Source organism: Tupaia chinensis, unplaced genomic scaffold (assembly GCF_000334495.1).
Source record: "Tupaia chinensis unplaced genomic scaffold, TupChi_1.0 Scaffold000437_1, whole genome shotgun sequence".
Lineage (NCBI taxonomy): Eukaryota > Metazoa > Chordata > Mammalia > Scandentia > Tupaiidae > Tupaia > Tupaia belangeri.
This window is the reverse complement of record NW_006159942.1, coordinates 1,431,122-1,450,064: the sequence shown is the minus strand read 5'-3', so window position 1 is coordinate 1,450,064 and position 18,943 is coordinate 1,431,122. Positions and strand designations below refer to the sequence as shown.

The 18,943-nt window shown below is 40.2% G+C and overlaps 1 protein-coding gene across 1 annotated transcript in view; it reads left to right on the top strand.

Moving 5' to 3' along the window:
• The window catches only part of PHLDB2 (pleckstrin homology like domain family B member 2), a gene marked incomplete in the record, with an annotated part of 125,656 nt that overhangs the window by 81,603 nt on the left and 25,110 nt on the right, over positions 1-18,943 (top strand). The window contains 8 exon segments of the mRNA XM_027774453.1: positions 1-64; positions 2,058-2,147; positions 6,139-6,282; positions 6,867-7,058; positions 10,171-10,311; positions 11,924-12,023; positions 16,557-16,571; positions 17,773-17,793. Of these exon segments, the coding sequence (XP_027630254.1) occupies positions 1-64; positions 2,058-2,147; positions 6,139-6,282; positions 6,867-7,058; positions 10,171-10,311; positions 11,924-12,023; positions 16,557-16,571; positions 17,773-17,793 (767 nt within the window).

The window sequence follows — 18,943 nt, the reverse complement described above, 5'->3', positions numbered from 1 at the left end:
GGCTCAGAGAGAACAAGATCATTTTGTGAAAGAAAAGAATAATTTAATAATGATGCTTCAAAGAGTAAGTGTTTCTTTTTCAGCACTGGCAGCAAGAAAGCAAACGTTCCAAACTGGGGAAAGTTGCAACCTTCAAAATTAATGCCTATATATATACATATATATATATGTATATATATATATTTAGAGAGTTTTTTTTCTAGAGAATGTGTGAGGTCGCCAGAGAGACAGAGAGACAGAAAGCGAGAAATCACCCTCCGAGGGGATGGCCACACCACAATCCCTTCTCTTCCATTCTCCTCTTGGGATTTTGGGCATGCATGCACACACTCCCAGCATGAGTTTTATGTCACCAGGTTTGGAACTCGAACCACGTCGACTATGCGGGAGTTCAGCAACGTAACCATTACTCCATCTGCTGGTCCAATGCCTTTATAATTTAAGAAAGACCTTTACATACATTTTTATTTAATCCTCTACATTAACAAGCTGTGGATTATTGATTGAAAGAAAAGGATCAGCTACAATTTAGAAAATAAGCAAGGATGTTTTCTTCATTCTTTTTCTATCTTGCGAAAATCCAAACTGAAATATCTGTGTATTTTTAAAATTATTTTTCTTCTTTATAAAAATATCTTATTTTTTTATCGAATAGTTAAAATCTGTTCTAACATCAGTTTAGGGTAGTCTTAAGGAAAAATGCTCTTTTTGTTGCTGTCAGATTTTGGTTCAGCTGCTCTGGTGTTTTGGACTCCAGTGGGTCAGGTCTACCCAGCACATGTCACGATGGATTTCGTCTTCTCTCCCTCCACAATGTTACATGCACCGCTAGTTCACTCTTCTTACTGTGGATGCATGTAACGTCGTGAAGTGGGAGAAGGCAGACACCAAAGAGCGCACGTTGTATGATTCCATTTGTGTAAGTTGAAGAACAGGCAGGACCAGGGTAAGCCACAGAAATAGAACACTGCTGCCCCGTGGGCTTGGGCACTGACCAGAAGGGGCCATCATGAAACATCTGGGGTGATGGAAATGCCCTTTATCATGGTCGAGATGTGCTTCTATTTGTTAAAGGCCATCAATCACATACTTAAGATCGGAGTAATTCACTGCATGTAGATGAGATCACGATAAATTAAAAATGTGACCTATACATATTTTCCCTAAAGGTTGCTTAACACTGGAGTAAGTCAAGATGGACCATAGACCCAAACATAAAGGCGGACACTGTAAAGTTTCCAGAAGAAAATGTATCACTTCGTTCAGTGGTATTATATTACCACAAGGCACATGATGATGTGTTACTTACAAAGATTTTTTAAAAAATTGACTTTAGAAAACATACAGAAGGGCTTAGGGACCAGCAGTTAGCGTAATGGCTATGTCGCTTGACTCCCACATAGTCGACCTTGGTTCGAGTCCCGGACCCGGTGGCTTAAACTCACGCTGGGTGTGTGTGCGTGCGTGCCCAAGATCCCAAGAGGAGAGTGGAGAAGGGATTGCAACATGGCCATCCCCCCTAGGGGGTGATTTCTCGCTTTCTGTCTCTCTCTGTTTGTCTGGCGAGCGCACACGCCCTATAGCAAAAAAAAAAATCTCTCCAAAAAAAACAAAACATACAGAAGGGCTTAGAGGAGTGGCTGTCAGGGCTTCTTCCTGTCTCGAATCCATCAGAGCAGCTCACTCGTGCAAACATGCCATTGCTCTATAAATAATCAATCCTGAACTGGTCTGAGAGATAGTTCATGTTGGGTCAATTCTCTTTACAAGCCAAATGATGTATAATGATCAAATGTTTAAAGAAAAGAATAGTAAAAATTTAAAAAGTCGATTTGAATGAAAGATTACATCGCTAAGTACATTTGGAAACAACTCATGCATCGTATCTTCTAGCTCCTTGAATATGCCATTGGCAGTTTTGACCAGGTATGAGGCAAGGAAACAGAAATAGAGGAGGATGTGAGAGTTGGGGATTTGTCCTCAATAAGGTGCAATCACTGTGCTTCTCAGTTGTATCCAAGGTGGACTCTACACTTAATAGATTTTGTGTTCCTCAGGAAAAGGAGAATCTTTGTAACTTGGAAAAGAAATACTCCAGCCTCTCTGGGGGAAAAGGGTTTCCTGTGAACCCCAGTACTCTAAAAGAGGTAAGCTGTGATGTTCTATGTCCGTTCCCATAGCCTTAGAAGTCAGGAAATGTCTCTGAGTTTTATGTGAGTAGCTGCATAGTAAAAACATGAACTGAAAGGATTTCTGGAAGCACTGAATACAGGGATAGCTTTCCTGTCTTTCATTGTTTATGTTTTGAGGATTTCAGGGTTTATCTTTTTATCTAATGCAGATCAATTTTTGTGTGTGTGTGTGTGTGTGTGTGTGTGTGTGTGTGTCTCCTTTGCTAGGCAGTGACTTCGTCAGGTAACTTAGAGTTTGAAAACATTTAGGATCTAGGACAAGATGAGTCTTAAATTCGCTTTCTGTCCTATAATCTCCTTTCTCATTCTCTCTCATCTCTTTCTTTAATTCTCAGTTTTACAGAACATGACAATGTCCCCAAACATTTGAGAGGACAGTCCAGCTTCTTTCCTTTCTGTATCTCTTCTCCCACCCAATGTTGTTTCTGCTATTTTCCCTGCTAAATAGTAAACTCCTACTTATATTAAGCTGTACCTAGCTTTTATTCCAGGGATCCATTTTCATCACCATTTGCAAATATCTTCTCACAAAACTGAACTGCTACATTGAGAGACCACTTTTCTAACTTAGAAAATTATTATTGATTGAAAAAGAAAATAATTATATTTAATTTTTTTTTAAAAAAAAGGCTAGGGAAAAAGCTTGCTTCTGCATAAAAATTTACCCAATCCCCCCCACCCCCAAAAAAGCCCTTTTATTTATAAGTTGCTTATTAAAAGACAACAGAGTTAACAATTCCTACATGGAAAATATTCTTCTGTGTGTAGGCATGTGAAGTAAAGTGCTCATGTTAGTAGTCAGTGTGACATCAGAAGCAGTTAGTGAAATGTTTCTGCAAAAATTTTATCAGCTCTTTAGTTTCGTAGTTTCTCTCCATTATTCAGAACACAGAATTGGCTGATTCAGTGAACAAAAGGTTGCTGTGATAGGGTGCAGTAGCAGAAGATATCAGTGAGGTGGAAAGGGGCAAGACTTGTGAGTCCTGCTAAAGAAATTAGGTATCTTCAGGACCAGCAGTTGATGTAATGGCTATGTCACTGGACTCCCCTGTAGTTGACCACAGTTCGAGTCCCGGACCCGGTGGCTTAAACTCATGCTGGGCACATGCGCGTGCCCAAGATCCTGAGAGAAGAATGGAGGAGAAGGGATTGTGGCATGACCATCCCCCTGGGGGGTGATTTCTCCCTTTGTGTCTCTGTGTCTCTCTCTGTCTTTCTGGTGAGCACACATGCCCTATAGCAAAAACCTTTCCAAAAAAAAAAAAGAAAGAAAGAAATTAGGTATCTTGGCCCAGCTGCTGCAGCACAGCCATGATGCAAGTGCCATGCAAAGCAGTGAGCCACACAGCTGAGCATGGGTTGGCTTGAAAACATGACGGACATGCACATGGCTACCCAGAATCCTAAGGAACTGGAGAGCAGAGGAAAGGAGGACCATGGCTCACAACATCCTGTTGAGGCTGCTTCTCTCTCTCTCTCTCATGTGTGGGCATGCACTATCATAAAAAAAAAAATGGATTTGCCTACTGTAGGACCTCTTGCTACTAGGCACTGACTTATTAGGAATTCTGAAAAATAAAGAAAATGCTTTTATAAAAAGAAGAAATGTGGTTTTGTATGCTATGGGAAACCAGTAAGTGGTTTTAAGCAGGCAGGTGACATTATTTGATATTCATTTGTTAAAGATCACTTTGGGCTGCTTGGTGAAGTGTAGACTTTAAGAGATTACAGGGGAAACCTGTGTGGACATGGTTGCAATAGTATAGGCTGAGGTCTGGTGGCTAGAATTAGAGAATGGCGGAGAGATGGAGAGAATTAGCTGGACTGGGACTTACTTTGAGGGCGGGTTGATAATTCTTGCTGATAGATTGGATGTGGAGGGTGTGAGATAAGTAAAAGGAGGTGTCAGGAATGCTGTCTGCATTATTCTAATTTGAATAAGGAGATGAATGGTGAGTCCCTTTCATTAAGGTAGGGAAGGTGGGATACAGTAGGTTTAAGAGGAAAGATAAACAGTTCAATTCTGTACTTAACTTAGTTGGAAAGACTTGGTGCACCTACCTGAATTACATGAGCTCTAAATTTCCCTCATCTTCTAATAGAATACAGTATTCCCCTTCCTACTAATGACTTGGTCTTATTTTTCTTTTAAGACTTCCTGATAGCAAAGCCCTTTTGCTTTTTGACTGTTTTTGCGTATCTGCAATTTTTATGCTTTATTGAGTAGCTATGTGTTCTTTTTCATGTATCTAGTAACCTTGACCCACAAGAGATTTTTATTCTCTTTATGTCTTTCTGCTTCTTATTTCTCTCTTTTCTCTTACTCTGTTTTTAAGGAGTGATTAATTTATAACCTCTTTTTTTTTAAAAAAATTATTTATTGTTATCATTATTTTTAAATTTGATGAGAGAAGGGGAGAGAGAGAGAGAATAAGAGACTAAGTGAGAGAGCAAGCCACCAGGTCTGAGTCAAACCATGGTCGGCCACATGGGAATCCAGCACGTTAACCACTACGCCACCTGCCTGCCCCTTATAACCTAACTCTTTTAAAGACCTCCCACTTTTGCCAGACAGCATACAATTTTGTAACCCCATTACTTAGGTTGTATGGTCTATGAATAATCAGACCTTGGTTTGAAACATACTACTGTCAGCTGGACAAAAGGATAACACAACGTTTCAATTTTTTTTCTGATTCACTATTTTAGATAAAATGAAATTAGACAATCTAATTGACTTCTTCCTTCCTTCAGTTTATCCTTATAAAACGTGTCTGTTGCCCCTTTCTGAAGTACAGAATCACATTCAGCAGCGTTTTGATGCAATCAATTTAAAAAGTTACCTCTAGCCTTCTCCACTTTGTTATAATTAGAACTTCCCTCACTTCTTGAAAGAATCGACAGAGTAATAGAAGAGCCCAGCTCTTGAATTTAACTCAGTTTTACTTTTAAAAGAAAGATATTTATATCCTTTATTCTTTTTTTTCACACTGTTCTGTGGGTATGTTGAAGATCACAATTAGTGTGTATAATTACTTTTCATGAAAATTAGCAAGTGCCTTTTCCACAAACATAAATTTAGGAATTTTTATTTTCATACATTTTATTTACAATTATTTTCTCTGACGCTAAAGCCAGAAGTGAATTATTGAATTTAAAATGACCAGAAATTCTCTATCTTGGGGGTAAAGTTGGGGTTTGAGGAAGCGGCCTTGAATAGACACACCCTTCAATTCCAACTCTGTATGTGTGTGTGCGTATGTGTGTGTGTGTGTGTGTGCGCGTATGCATGCATGTGTGTGTGTGTATGCATGTACACATTTATTTTCTATTGGGAAGGCTCGTATAAATGAGAAGAAATATCTATTTTATTCTCACTTGGTTGAGTTGTCCCAAAGTGAAATTCAATTATGAATCAATTACTGTTTGTAAAAAGTTTTCATAGTGCAAAACCCAGTAGCCCTCAGTTCACTTTTATTTATACCCTATTTTGTCAGAAAGCAGAGGGGAGAAATTCTAAGAATGATGGTTTGTGGAAAAGACTCTTGAATAGGGGAGCGAATGATTGCATTGTCAGTTTTATCTCTCAGATTTGTTGACGTGTAATTATTTTTAATGTGCATGTGGTGACAACCTCCTTCTATTGACAGAATGAATGCTGATGGCCTCTGGATCTTTTAAAAATCAAAGGAGTTGGGTTATTTATAAGACAGTCATTTTGATTTTACCAGAAAATTGTGTTTAATGTTTGAAATATCATTTTTCATGATTAAGCACCATAAATCCATTTCAGTTGCTGATTATTTCCTTAATGAAACATTCGATAATACCACAAAAATCTCGCTGTGTCGCTGTAAGCTAACTCCATTGTACTGGGAGCATTAATACTCTCGCATGCCTCAGCTTTTGCTCTCTTTATGTTTAACTTCTGAATTCCTCCTTTTAGGGCTATATCAGTGTAAATGAAATTAGTGAGCCATGTGGCAATTCCACGAGGCTGTCCCCTTCCACTCAGTTCCCTGCTGATGCTGATGCTGTTGCCACTGAGTCTGCCATGGCTGTGCTGGCGAGCCAGCCACCAAGTGAAGAGGTGTGTTGGCATGACATTTCATTCATTCACTGCTTTCCCTCCAGTCAACGATTAATGCATGGTTTACTGAAAATGAGGAAAATGAGGGTGTGTATGATGAATACATGTCTGCTCGTTGAGAGGGTCAGAGAGATACTGAGTTATAAACATGCCACTTTGGGGTACTACTCTACCATGAGCTATCTGGTACAGAGTGGAGTAAGTTCAAAGAAATAAGCTCTATCTCTTAGCACTGTAACCTGACCTAGCTTCCTTAGAAATTAAGAAGTGTTTTCAAGTTAGTAGTTTGAATCACCTTTCTGGCTTGATTTTGTTTTCTATTTTGTTTTACAGTATGGTCATTTTTTTTATCGTTAGACCTTCCTAAAGCAGTCTGGAGAGGGTCCATAGTAGTGAATTAAAATACCCTCTAGCAATCCAAGTTGCTTGCCGTGTGAGATTTTACCAAAAGGCTAACTTGAAAGATACTGCCCCTCATTTGATGACTTCTTGATTAGAATATAACAACCATCAGACGATCAATTCCTACTCTTATCCTTTCATTTCTGATGGACACATATATACCTTTTCTTTCTCCTATAAAGCAAAGATCACCTGTCTGTCCTGGACTTATGTTTCCTTCCACTCTTTCACTTCATCCTGTCATTCAACCTCCATCAGCCCCTTGGCCGGAAGTCATGGCTTCATCTGTTGATCCTTTCCCTTTAAATGACACACCTCCTCCTCTACCTGCTAAGAAACACAGGAGGCAGCAGCAACCGCAGCGGGAGCCACAGGTAACTAGGAACTGCTGTTCATAGTGCGGGCTCTGGCCTGGACAGCAAAGTTACTCGTGTGAAGTCTATGTTCAACTTTCCAGTAGTGTTTTTATAAAATGGCAGTTTCATACTCTTATGCTTTTTTTTTCCCTTAGAACACGTAGCCTCAGTGCTATGAGTGTTGGGAATGGCAGCATTTTGTTTTTGTTTGTTCTCTCCTGGCTTTTGATATGTTTGAGCAAATTTCACATCCTTGTTCTTCAGTTACCATTGAACCAAAATATTGCAGCTTACCTCAGGAATTCTTTCCAAAATATTAGTGGGTATTTCCACAAAGTTCAGAGTATAAAAGTTTGTGTCAACAAAAAGGATTTTCATTATGCTCTCTTAAGATCATAATAATAGACATCATTCCCGCGATATGTATCAAAATTGGCTTAACGTCTTACAAACGCAGTAGTCCTTCCTTCTCCCTGATTTGGGGATTTCAGTTATCTACAGTCAGTCAAGGTCCAAAAATAAGTAAGTATAGGGCCAGTAGCAAATCCGTGCTGTGCGGAGGATGCTGGATCCCACATGCAACCAGGCTTTAAATCCAGACCCTGGTGACTTGAGAAACACGGTGGGCGTGTGTGTGATCAGTGGCCTGCTGGGATGGAGGAAAGGATCGTCATGTAATCAGGACCCATTGGAGGGGTGCTTCTCTCTCTCTCACGTATATGCATGTGCCCTCTGGCATAATAAAAAAGTAAGTAAGTACAGTACACTAAGATCTTAAGAGAGAGCTACCACATTCATTTCATTTTTATTACAGCATATTGTAACAATTGCTCCGTATTTATTAGTTAATCTTAATCTTCTGCTATATCTAATTTGCAAATTAACTTCTTCATAGGTATATATGAATAGGAAAAAAATATATATATTTGTATGGTCCTTTACCATCTGTAGTTTCAGGCATCCACTGGGGGTCTTGGAATGCACTTCCCCGTGGGTAAGGGAGGACTACTATATCTCTTTATAGCTTTCTGACAACCCTGTAAAGTAAGATTTCTGTCTGTTTAGATGTTGGGAACTGAGGCGCAGCACAGTTAAGTAGCTTATCCAAGTTTACATCACAAGTAATGTATCTGGTCCATAGGAGAATATTTATTGGCCAGAGTTTTAAATAAATAATCTATTAGGTCCATGCAAGGTGGCTCAGTCCATAGCATACTGGGTTGCAGCGCTTTAAGCCACATGACAACCACAGTTGAGATTGCTGGGTCAGCTGGAAACATGTCAAGCACATGGGAGCACCCAAACTTCACAGGAGCTGAAGGGCTGGGGCGAGGACTTTGTAGCATGACCAGACCCTGTGGACAGTGCTTCTCTCTCACTTCCTTGGGCATGCAAATCCACTCATTATCATCAGATAAATAAATAATTTATTCTGAATATTGCCCTCTGTTTTGTACACTCAGCATATATTAATGTTTGGATATTCAAAAAAATCTGTTTCAAGACTCCCTTTCACCTACAATCAAATTCCTACAAGAGTGTGGCCCCTCCAGATCCCAAGGGATCATTGTCACTGGATCCCCAAAGCCAGCAACCCCTAGTTTGCTATATTCAGCCCTTACCTGTCTTGACCATAACCACTATCTGTGACGTTTCGTTAAAGGACTGCATTGCCTCCCAGTTTTCAGATTACAGACACCTGGGCTAATGTAAAAGGGAACTGGTGCAGGTGCATCAAATAAGGAATGTATACAAGGGAGGAACGAGGAGAACGGAAGAAAACATCTTCCATTTTGGTGTTACAGTGATAACTTCAACAGCTTCATTCAGAGCAGAAGATATTTCTAGTAGTAAAACCATTGTGGCATTCAACACCTGCTGTTTTCTGCCAAATGTCAGCTAGACTATGTTTTCTATGGGAGTTCGTTCTTATTTTATTAAGCTACCATGATGAAATATTTCGGAGTTTGGAATTTCAGAACTTGTGACATTTGGTCATGGGGGAACAAGCTCAAGCATTAATTAGCCAAACTGCCGAGGGCAGCGTTATTCCTGTAGTGTGGACTACGAGGTCATGCACTCCAGCTCTGCCACTTGGTATTCTTTCACAGCTGCAGGACCGCGGGCCTCTATACTCCAGATCCTCCATCAGTAAAATGGGGACAGCAATAATGCCCACCTCACAGGATTGTTTTAAGAATGGACGAGATGACATGTAAAAAGCACCATCCCTGGCACATAGCAAAGTCTTCATAGATATTATCTAGTATAAGATCATTGTAAAGTTAAAAATGCAGATAGTTTTCATGAGCATCCTATCCAAAGACTATAAATTTGGTAACTTGGATTTACATTAATGTTTACATATTTCAACCATTTGAGATTAGCATTAAAATGATCAAACCTAAAGAACCTTTAACTAGAAAAATCACTTTACTATTGAAGACATTTTGGGGAGAGGTCTGAGAAAAGTCTGGATATATCTCAAGTTGGCAAAAATTTTGCCTTAAATATCTAAAAAAACTAAACAGTCAAGTGGAGGATTTTTAAATGTGAGGGATTTCTGTAGGGGCTCTTTGGCCGAGATCTTTTGAAATAAAAGAGTAACTTAGAAGGATGCTTTAAATGGGAACTTTATGTCAGTGTAGAGTGTGTTTATATGACTGAAATATTTTGGTAGCTTTCAAACAGCTTCTTTTTCTACTTGCTGTTCCTCTCTTCTCCCCTTCCTGGTCCTCCTCATGCTGGGGTCTGTGTTCACACAGAGCTGTCCAGACAGACTAGGGGGGACTGTACCACTGGCTGGTCTGTCCACTGGCTGTCCCACCATCCGTGTGGCAACCATCATCATAATTTGTAAGCTGTCTTGAGGGCCTAAGACAGCAGACACTACAGAAGTGAAAGGTGGATTTAAAAACATTTTTTTCTAGGCTCAGTGAGTTCTCCCAGTGTCAGCTATCTTATCAAATGCTATTCCACGTCTGTCCGTGAGCACAAGCTAGGTAACTTTTGAAAAACATTCTGTGTTAAAATTCCAAAACTTCTTTGTCAATGCATAATTCTTCATTTCTTCAGCGATCTGTTTCAGTTAGTCAAGTCTTGCTATTTTGCTTTACATTTGCATTTAAAGCACTTTAGAAGTCTGGAAGAAAGGAAAAAACAGCATAAAGAAGGCCTCTATCTGAGTGACACTTTGCCTCGAAAGAAAACTACACCTTCCATCTCCCCACATTTCAGCAGTGCTACTATGGGGAGAAGCACCGCCCCAAAGGTAGGACTCCGGAGGGCCACGGGCTCCACATTCTGTGAGTCTTGTTATTATATTGACTGACATGCAAAGGACTTGAAGATAAGTGGCTAAATAACAAACCCTTGGAGTTGCTTGGTAGGCTGACACCATAACTGAATTGAATTTTCTTTGTTTTTTTTAAATTAAAGAAACACTTTATTTAACTTTATTTATTTACTTTAATTTGACCAGAGAGGGACAGAGTGAGAGAAAGAGAGAGGGAAAGTGAGAAAGTGAGTTGCCAGGTCCGGGACTCGAACCATAGTAGACCATGGCACCCTTAACTGCCACACCAGCTGCTGGCCCCCTGAATTGCATTTTCTAACCTAAATAGAGAATGCTTGGAATTGTGTGCTCTAGAGCCAAAGAAGGTAGCCTAGGATCTTCTCTACCTCAGCACAGGAGGGGGCATGCCTTTTTTTTTTTTTTTTTTTTTGGAGAGGTTTTTGCTATAGCGCATGTGTGCTCGCCAGACAGAGAGAGACAGAGAGACAGAAAGCGAGAAATTACCCCCCCTGGGGGGATAGCCAAACCGTAATCCCTTCTCCTCCGTTCTCCTCTCGGGCTCTTGGGCATGCACGCACACATGCCTGGCGTGAGTTGTAAGCCACTGGGTCCGGGACGCGAACCGCAGTCAACTACATGGGAGTCCAGCGACATAGCCATTATGCTAACTGCTGGTCCCAGGTGGGGGTATCCCTTACATGACAGTCTCCTGAAGCTGCATTGCAGATTTAGAAACAAGATAGGATAAGGACTCTGGATTTCAGAAATAACAGCTACAAATATTTATTGAGTCATTGCTACTTGCCCAAACTTGGGCTCATCCTTTATGTGGATTTAGTTTAAACTCTGTAACAAGATGCCGTAGGGATATAAGTTATTATTCCAGTTCTATGTATGGATAAACTGAGGTGTGATGAGGCTAAGTGACTAACCCAGGAACCCTCAGCTGGTGTGCCAAAGAGCTGGAATGTGAATCCAGGTGGACAGACACCTGAGTTCTTTCCCTCGTGTTCTGCTGTCATGCCTAAGGGGTCACTGCAGATGCAGAGAGGAAACAAGGAAGAAAAAGGTTCTGATTGGGACAGACTTTGGAGCTCTCCCTGACCCTTAATTAAAGTGAATTGTTTACATCTATTTTATAAGTTGGTGTTTCAAATGTATTTTATTTACATGAAGGATTTTACTATTTAAAAAGCTTCCTCCAGCTGTAAACCTACTAGACGGCAGAGGGTAGATGGGAACCAGTGCATCTGTAGCAAGTGTAGATCTGTCTGCATGGTCTGCATGCCTCTGCATCTGCCCTCTGCTCCTCATGCATGATGAACTTTCAGCTGCCCTCAGGTGAGCAGTCTCTTCCCCAGCCGCCTTCGCTGTTGGGATTGCTGCCGTTGGAGGAAGTGCTGAGTTGTTGAGACTGCTGTGGAGCTTCCCAGGAGGGAGCGTGACTGGCCCTTACTATTTGGTACCAGCAAGTGGGATACAAAGGCCCATTTGCTCAGATAGGGCTGTGCACACAGGTACACGGTCATGTCCTGAAGAAACCGTTGGCCAGCAGTTTGCCTGATGGATTCCCTCTTGGTTCTCACAGGCTCACCTGCCCCTAGGACAGAGCAACAGCTGCGGCAGTGTGCTCCCTCACTCGCTGGCCACCATGGCCAAAGACTCGGAGTCCCGGAGGCTGCTCAGAGGTAGGTACCTTTGAAATCAAATGCTGTGGTCAATGTGAAGCATTAGGATTCCTCAGGGAAAGGGAGGGAAAACATGATTTGGGATGAGTGGAGAGGGGATCAAAGTTCTAAATGTTAATGTGTCCCCTTGGGGGGGGGGTCTTCAAAAAGTTCGTGGAAAATGGCTATTAGGAAAAACAGTGTGTATTTTGAACATTTTTTTAACCAAAATAAACTCCTACTTTAATTTCCATTTTCTGCCAATTTTAATCAAATTTTATTTACTACATAATTCTTAAATTTTCTATAGGGCACATGTGCTCCCCAGAGAGAGACAAGAGAAAGAGAAAGAAACTGAGACAGCAAGCTGCCAGAACCATAGTTGGCTATATGGGAATCCAGTGCCTTAAACACCACGCCACCTGACGGCCCCACCGCACTTTTTTAAAGTTTATGTATTTATTTATTTAATGAAATGAGAGACAGAGAGATGGGCAATGCCAATAGGGTCCTCCTGCCAAGATACACCCCTAGCCTCAGGGCCCGTATCACAGGCAAACAGGTGTGTGCATAGCATGCTCACGGAGTGGGAGCACATGAACCCAGGACCTTTTACGTGACGTTTCAGTTGTGTTACCACTGTGCTGCCACCTGTCTCCTCCATGAACTTCTCAAAGTCCTCTTACATATCCTTTTTGTTAAACCAGGATAACTTTTCCAGTGTATGCATGTAGCTGATGCATTTTAAACATACCCATTGTTCTTCAAATTAAATAGAACTCTCAAACCAAAAGGCTTCTGCAGAGCTTCTAACCTTCCTCTTTGATAGGGAGAAAGAAAAAGAGAGACCTCTGAGATCAAGGGAGAGTACCAGGGCACCTAACAAGATCGCTCCCCTGGTGTGCGGCTAAGCCACTATATTGAATGAACCATGGCGAAAGAGCACTGAGCAGGCCTGACGGTGACACAGCAATAACACCACACACTGCCAGGCTGCCCCACGTGGGAAGGTTCTGGGCTCTTGTCTAGAGACATCCCTGAACATGCTGGGTGCACACATGCCCATGATCGAAGGCCGACTGAAACTGAGGCTAGATTGTGACTTGAACTCTCTGTTGGGATGGCTGTCTCTGTGCCTCTGTCTCTCTTTATCTCTCTTACTTTGGAAAAAAGAAACTTAAAAAAAATCAATAAAAAGTCTTTGAGCTTAGTAAATTGAGCTCTAGTGACCCCGAGTAGAATTCCTTTGGGTCTTTTAATGTAGGTTTGAACTTTTATATCATATTTAGGTTTCAGGTGGACTTTGACTCTAAGCATATTTTCTTTGTAATAATACATTGCATTTATAATGAGTTTCTCAAACAGTCTTTGTGGGGCTAAAAGAAATTATTATAATGTAGTTCCAGAGGCAAACTTCCTGTCAACAGAATTAGGTTTACTGTGTTAACATTGCTTGGTCAACAGTTTGTATTGGCCCTAGCTTTTGAGCAGGCATGGTGCTAGATACCAAGAATGCATTTGGGCGACATAATCCTTGCCTTTGAAATGCTTATAGTCTAGGGAGGAAGAAAGAGACATAACAGATGCTTTCAGTAAAAATGTGCTAAATCCAGTGATGGAGTAAAGCCCAGGATACAATGGGAATACTGGGGGATAGCAGGCATTTGGTTCCAGGTAGAGTCATGCATTGATGGGATTAAAACCTTTTTCTTTAAGCATCTTAGAATCCAGTTCTAACTACTGAGCCTCTCTGCTGATGGTGATAGGGGTTAATTACTGGCCTCCCAGGGCGAGCAAAAACAGATTTATGCACGTAGATACATTCACAAATGAGAGGTCTACAAAACATTTGTGTAAAACGCATATTGTGAAAACACTATGCATGAATTTCAAAATTTTTTAGCATCCAAAAAGTCATACTTTAATTCTATTTTCCTACAAACCTTTTTTTTTGGGGGGGAGGGGGGAGGTTTTTGCTATAGGGCATGTGCACTCTCCAGAGAGACAGAAAACGAGAAATCACCAACCAGAGGGGATGGCCACGCCACAATCCCTTCTCCTCCATTCTCCTATTGGGATCTTGGGCATGCACGCACACGTGCCCGGTGTGAGTTCAAGCCACCGGGTCCAAGATTTGAACCGTGGTCGGCTACATGGGAGTCCAGCGACATAGCCATTATACTAACTGCTGGTCCCCTACAGACCTTTTGAAGTCTCTTTGCATATATATATATATACACACACACAAATATGTACACACACACGTATATAGTACATATGTTACTGTATACCTAAGCATAATGTGCATGGGTGTATATTATATATATTTATATACGTGTGTGTGTGTGTGTGTGTGTGTGTGTGTGTGTATATCACCTGAACAATGTGTTCAGATTATTACTAAAGGTACTGTAGGAGTTAACAAGCTATGATATTCATGAAAAGTTTATAACGGAAGAACTGGTTTCCACTGGCCGGGTGTGAATCGAGTACATTTGATTGAACTGCTCTTTTATTTCCTTTACCATAACTTTTCAGTAAGTTTTTAAAAATATCTTAATTTTTATAAATAAAAGACATAAATGAGTCCTTCCAGTTTTAGCTCTCATTTATCACTGTCAACTTGTGGGTCTATTTTCTGTTGAAGCAATTTCTGTAATATTAATAGACTTTTGTTTAAATATATTTTTTCCCACTGACTAAACACATCAATGCCTGGATTGGCCACACACCAACAAATATCATTCAGCACATTCCTTTTTTTTCTTATAGAGAGGTTTTTGCTATGGGGTGCGTAAGCTCACTGGACAGACAGAAAGAAACAGGCTGAAAGCAAGAAATACCTCCCCAGAAGGGATGGTAATGCTGCAGTCCCTTCTCCTCCATTCTTCTTGGGATTTGGGGCACACAAGCACACATGCCTGGCTTTAAACTGCTGAGTCTGGGACTCAAACCACGGTCAACTACATGGAAATCCAACCATTACGCCATCTGCTGATTCCTAATTCAGCATATCCTTGTGCTTTATGTATTATTCGTGATTTGGGGAAAGATAAAGCACTTGGGAAAGAAAGAGTGGGATCACAAACTGTAGCCTATCCCGAAATTATTTTTCCAAAGCAGAGGGTTTGGAAAAACTGGAATTTTATACTAACTGGGAAGATTTGTAAGAATCTAGAGCTGTTAACATTATTATGTAAGAGGATTCTTTGGTAGATGTGATGAAACTAAAGGAATGTTTGGTATCTATCTAAGTTGTTTTTCCTCCTCAAAGAATAGAAATTCTCAGATCAGTTTCATAGAGGAAAACCAAGCCAATTTCCTTAGGTCGTGTTATAGACCTACCTTCTGCAAAATCTATTGGCTTTGATTTATCTACTGTGCTTTTATTCTTCACTGATATGATTTTGCACCCTAAGAAGACTGCAGCTTCCATTTCTCTCTGCTGTAGCTCCGAAGTAGCGCTGTTCCTCTTGAGCTGGCTTTGTTGGCTAGTGGTTAGAGGAGCCAAATCCACATGACTGATAGCATGGTGCAAATCCCTGCCCCAATGGCTTGAAAAACATGTTGGATTCATGTGTGTGCCCCAAATCCCAACAGGATGGAGAAATGGAGAAGGATTAGGACATGACCACGCAGTATTGGAGGTGTGTTTTATCCCTCTCTCTTCCTCTCTGTCTCTCTCTGTTGAGCACACATACTCCATCTAGCAAATTAAAACTAAATAATTATAGAGACCAGCAGGTGGCATGGTGGTTAAGGTGCTGGACACTCCCACATCGTTGACCACAGTTTGAGTCCTGGACCTGGTGGCTTGCTTTCTCTCTCTCTGGTGAAATTAAAATAAATGAATGAATAAGTAAAACTAAATTTTTAAAATTCAAAAGATAAATAAATAAGTAAATAAAGTGATGCTTCTCTTTAGGATTTCATATGAGCCTGGTAGGACAGCTTCTGAGGAGATGGGGGACCGTTATATGTATGTTGACCCAAGGAAATGTGTCATGTGAAGCCAGCTGCTACCTTTAGCTCCTCTATCCAGAGAAGAAGTAGTCAGAGAGTATAGTTCTTAGAGCCACAATAGACAGTGAAATTGCCAGGATTGTCTACAAAGCCCATACTTGTGTCCCACAAAGATTAGAAGGGTTACGTCATAATTTCTTTTAAAATTGTTGTACTAGCACTTGGTGACTTCACTAAAATAACAAATGCTAGTAAGATTTCATGGTTTTGAAAAAACTGTACCTAGCATGTTTTCATTAACTTCAATTTAGATTTTATAATTTTCTTTGTTTTACTTACACATTTAACTTAAATATACTGTTTTTTTGCTGCTATTCATAATGGATACATCAAGGAGTGTAAGTATGAGCCTTTCTCAATTGGCACTGTTTTGATAGAACTGACCTGAGTAATACAAACAAGAAAGACTTTAAAGAAAAAGCTGAGGAACTGAACTCCCGAAGCTGTAAAGGTTATTGGCTTTTGTGAACTATGCCTTTGTAAGCTAGAATGAATGAAATCTTTGTCCTTTTGTTTTTTTGTTAAATACAGGAAAGTCCAAGAAAGGTATGACAACCTCGTTGTGTGGTGTTTGTGTTTCCAGCAAATATTAAAATGGCATTGTCAAGCATCTTTAAAAAATGATCAGATTTGAAAAGTGTACAATGGTAGATGCTTCGTGTCATGATTCTTTTTTTTTTTTTTTTTTTTTTTTTTAAAAAAAAAGAAAAAATTTTTTCAGGCAGGAAGTGTCCTGCGCTTTACTTCCTTTCCTTTCTCAGACTTTGTGAATGACTGGTATTAACTATTTTTATAAAGAGTTATTTTATTTCACTTTATTTACTTTTTTTTTTTTTTTTTTTTTTTTACACAATAGAGAAAAATTGTTGCCCATTTTCAAGAAACACAATGCTGGATGCAGCTGCTGTTCATTCACAGGCAGCTGCATGAGCCTCTTTGTTTGGGCTTTTTATCACAAGGTCAGACCGTGCAGGAAACACGAGTGCTGTGGGAGCCTGTTTCCGAAGACTGGGATCTATACAAAGAGAAGAGTGGGCAGTGGGATGTGTAAATATTAGCGTAAAACATGGCACTGCTTCTCTGTGAAGGCCAGGTATAAATAAGGCAGGCTATAGTGGGAGGATGGAAGGATTTAGGAAGCTCCTACTTTGGCTTTCCACTTCGGCCTATTGCATAAGAAAGACTTAGTGAAGAATCAAGGAGAGTTGAAAGGACTGGCTTGAATAAGATAGTCATTACTGTGACTAGGTACTAGAGATTTCAGGATGTTAGAGAACATGCTACAAAGGTGAATAGGCTGAACTCCAAATAACTGAATGGCATTTTACAAACCTAAGCTCTTAACTATTTGCTACTGTGTATTTGGGGAAAAAAATTGTTTTATAGATATACTTTCATTTTCTTCTTCTTTTTTTTGGTTGATGAATACGTGTGAAAGATTTTTTTCTTTCCCCTGTGCCAGATCCTTTTTTGACTAACTGTGCATGAATCATAGGTTTTGTTTTGAACTTCTTGAATTTTCCTCTGTAAACTTAAACTTAATCTAAATATGTGAATATTCTACCTTGTTGATCTGGTATGGTTGCTAATACTGTCAATGATTGCATGTCAGAAATATATATATATATTTTTTTTTTCTGTCCCCTTGTCATCCTTTTTGATCTTGTATCTTTTTTACTCTTTCCATCCTTCTCCTCCTCCATTTCTGACTTGTTACCATCTTCTTCTGGCTGTGGACTATCATTAGGAAGAATGAATTCCTCAGCAGGTGAGCTGTGATAGGTGGAATTGCCAGAAATACTGGTTAGTTTTATTTCCTTAAATCCAATGCTGGTTAGTTATATTTCCTTAAATCCAGGTTATTATTTTTTTTAAGAGAGAATTTTTTTCTATAGGGCATGTACACCCGCCAGAAAGACAGAGAGAGACAGAAAGTGAGAAATCACCCCCTGGGGGATGGCTAAGCCACAATCCCTTCTCCTCTATTCTCCTCTCAAGATTTTGGGCACACACCCACGCACACTTGGTATGAGTTTAAGCTGCTGAGTCCAGGACTTGAACAATGGTTGACTACATGGGATTCCAGCAACGTAACCATTATGCCATCTGCTGGTCCCTGTGATTCCCATTTTCTATATTTAGACTCACATAACCATATAGAATTATGTAACATGCATTTGGAATATACCAGCAAGACTCTACATATTCCATGGTGGTTAACTCACAAAGAACTTCTTAGGTCCAGTTAGCTGGACTTCACAGACACCATTAAAAATAATAACAAATAGCCCTTGCACATCTGACCACTGGGCTCTCCTGGGCAGTGGAGAAAACTGAGTTGGCTTTGGTTCCTTGTATGTGCCGTGCTTAGCAACAAATCTCAGATATTATCAGATCTTGCTTTATAAACCTCATAAACTAGCTCTTGAAGCAGCTGTTTCTGTCTGGATAGGAAGGAGCATTTTTTTCAAAGCCCTTCTTTTTAGTTACGTCTCTACTGCTGAATGTCATCATTGCTACATAATTAAAAAATAAAAACCAAGTGGACTCAAGGTTTGAGAAAGTCTCATTTTTCCCCATCTAGTTCCTTTGCCCTATCTCAAAGGGTGGATGCATTGGACTGCCTTATTTAACCACCAATACAGCTGGAATTTATAGATGACAACCAATCAATGACTCTTATTTCATGACACCCTCATGCTCAATAAATAGGGATAGTGTGGTGACAGAGGAAACAGCATACTCGCCCTCTTTGTTGCCTTTCCCAAGGTGTTAGTTGCCTCGTGGGGACTGGTTTTTCAATATGAAAAACTGAAGATGAAGCCAAGATTGCAGCACAAGCCATCGCCAGAGAAATAATTCTCTTATATTTTAATTTCCATGGCTCTTTTTAAAGGATTTGTTTTTCATACAAAACA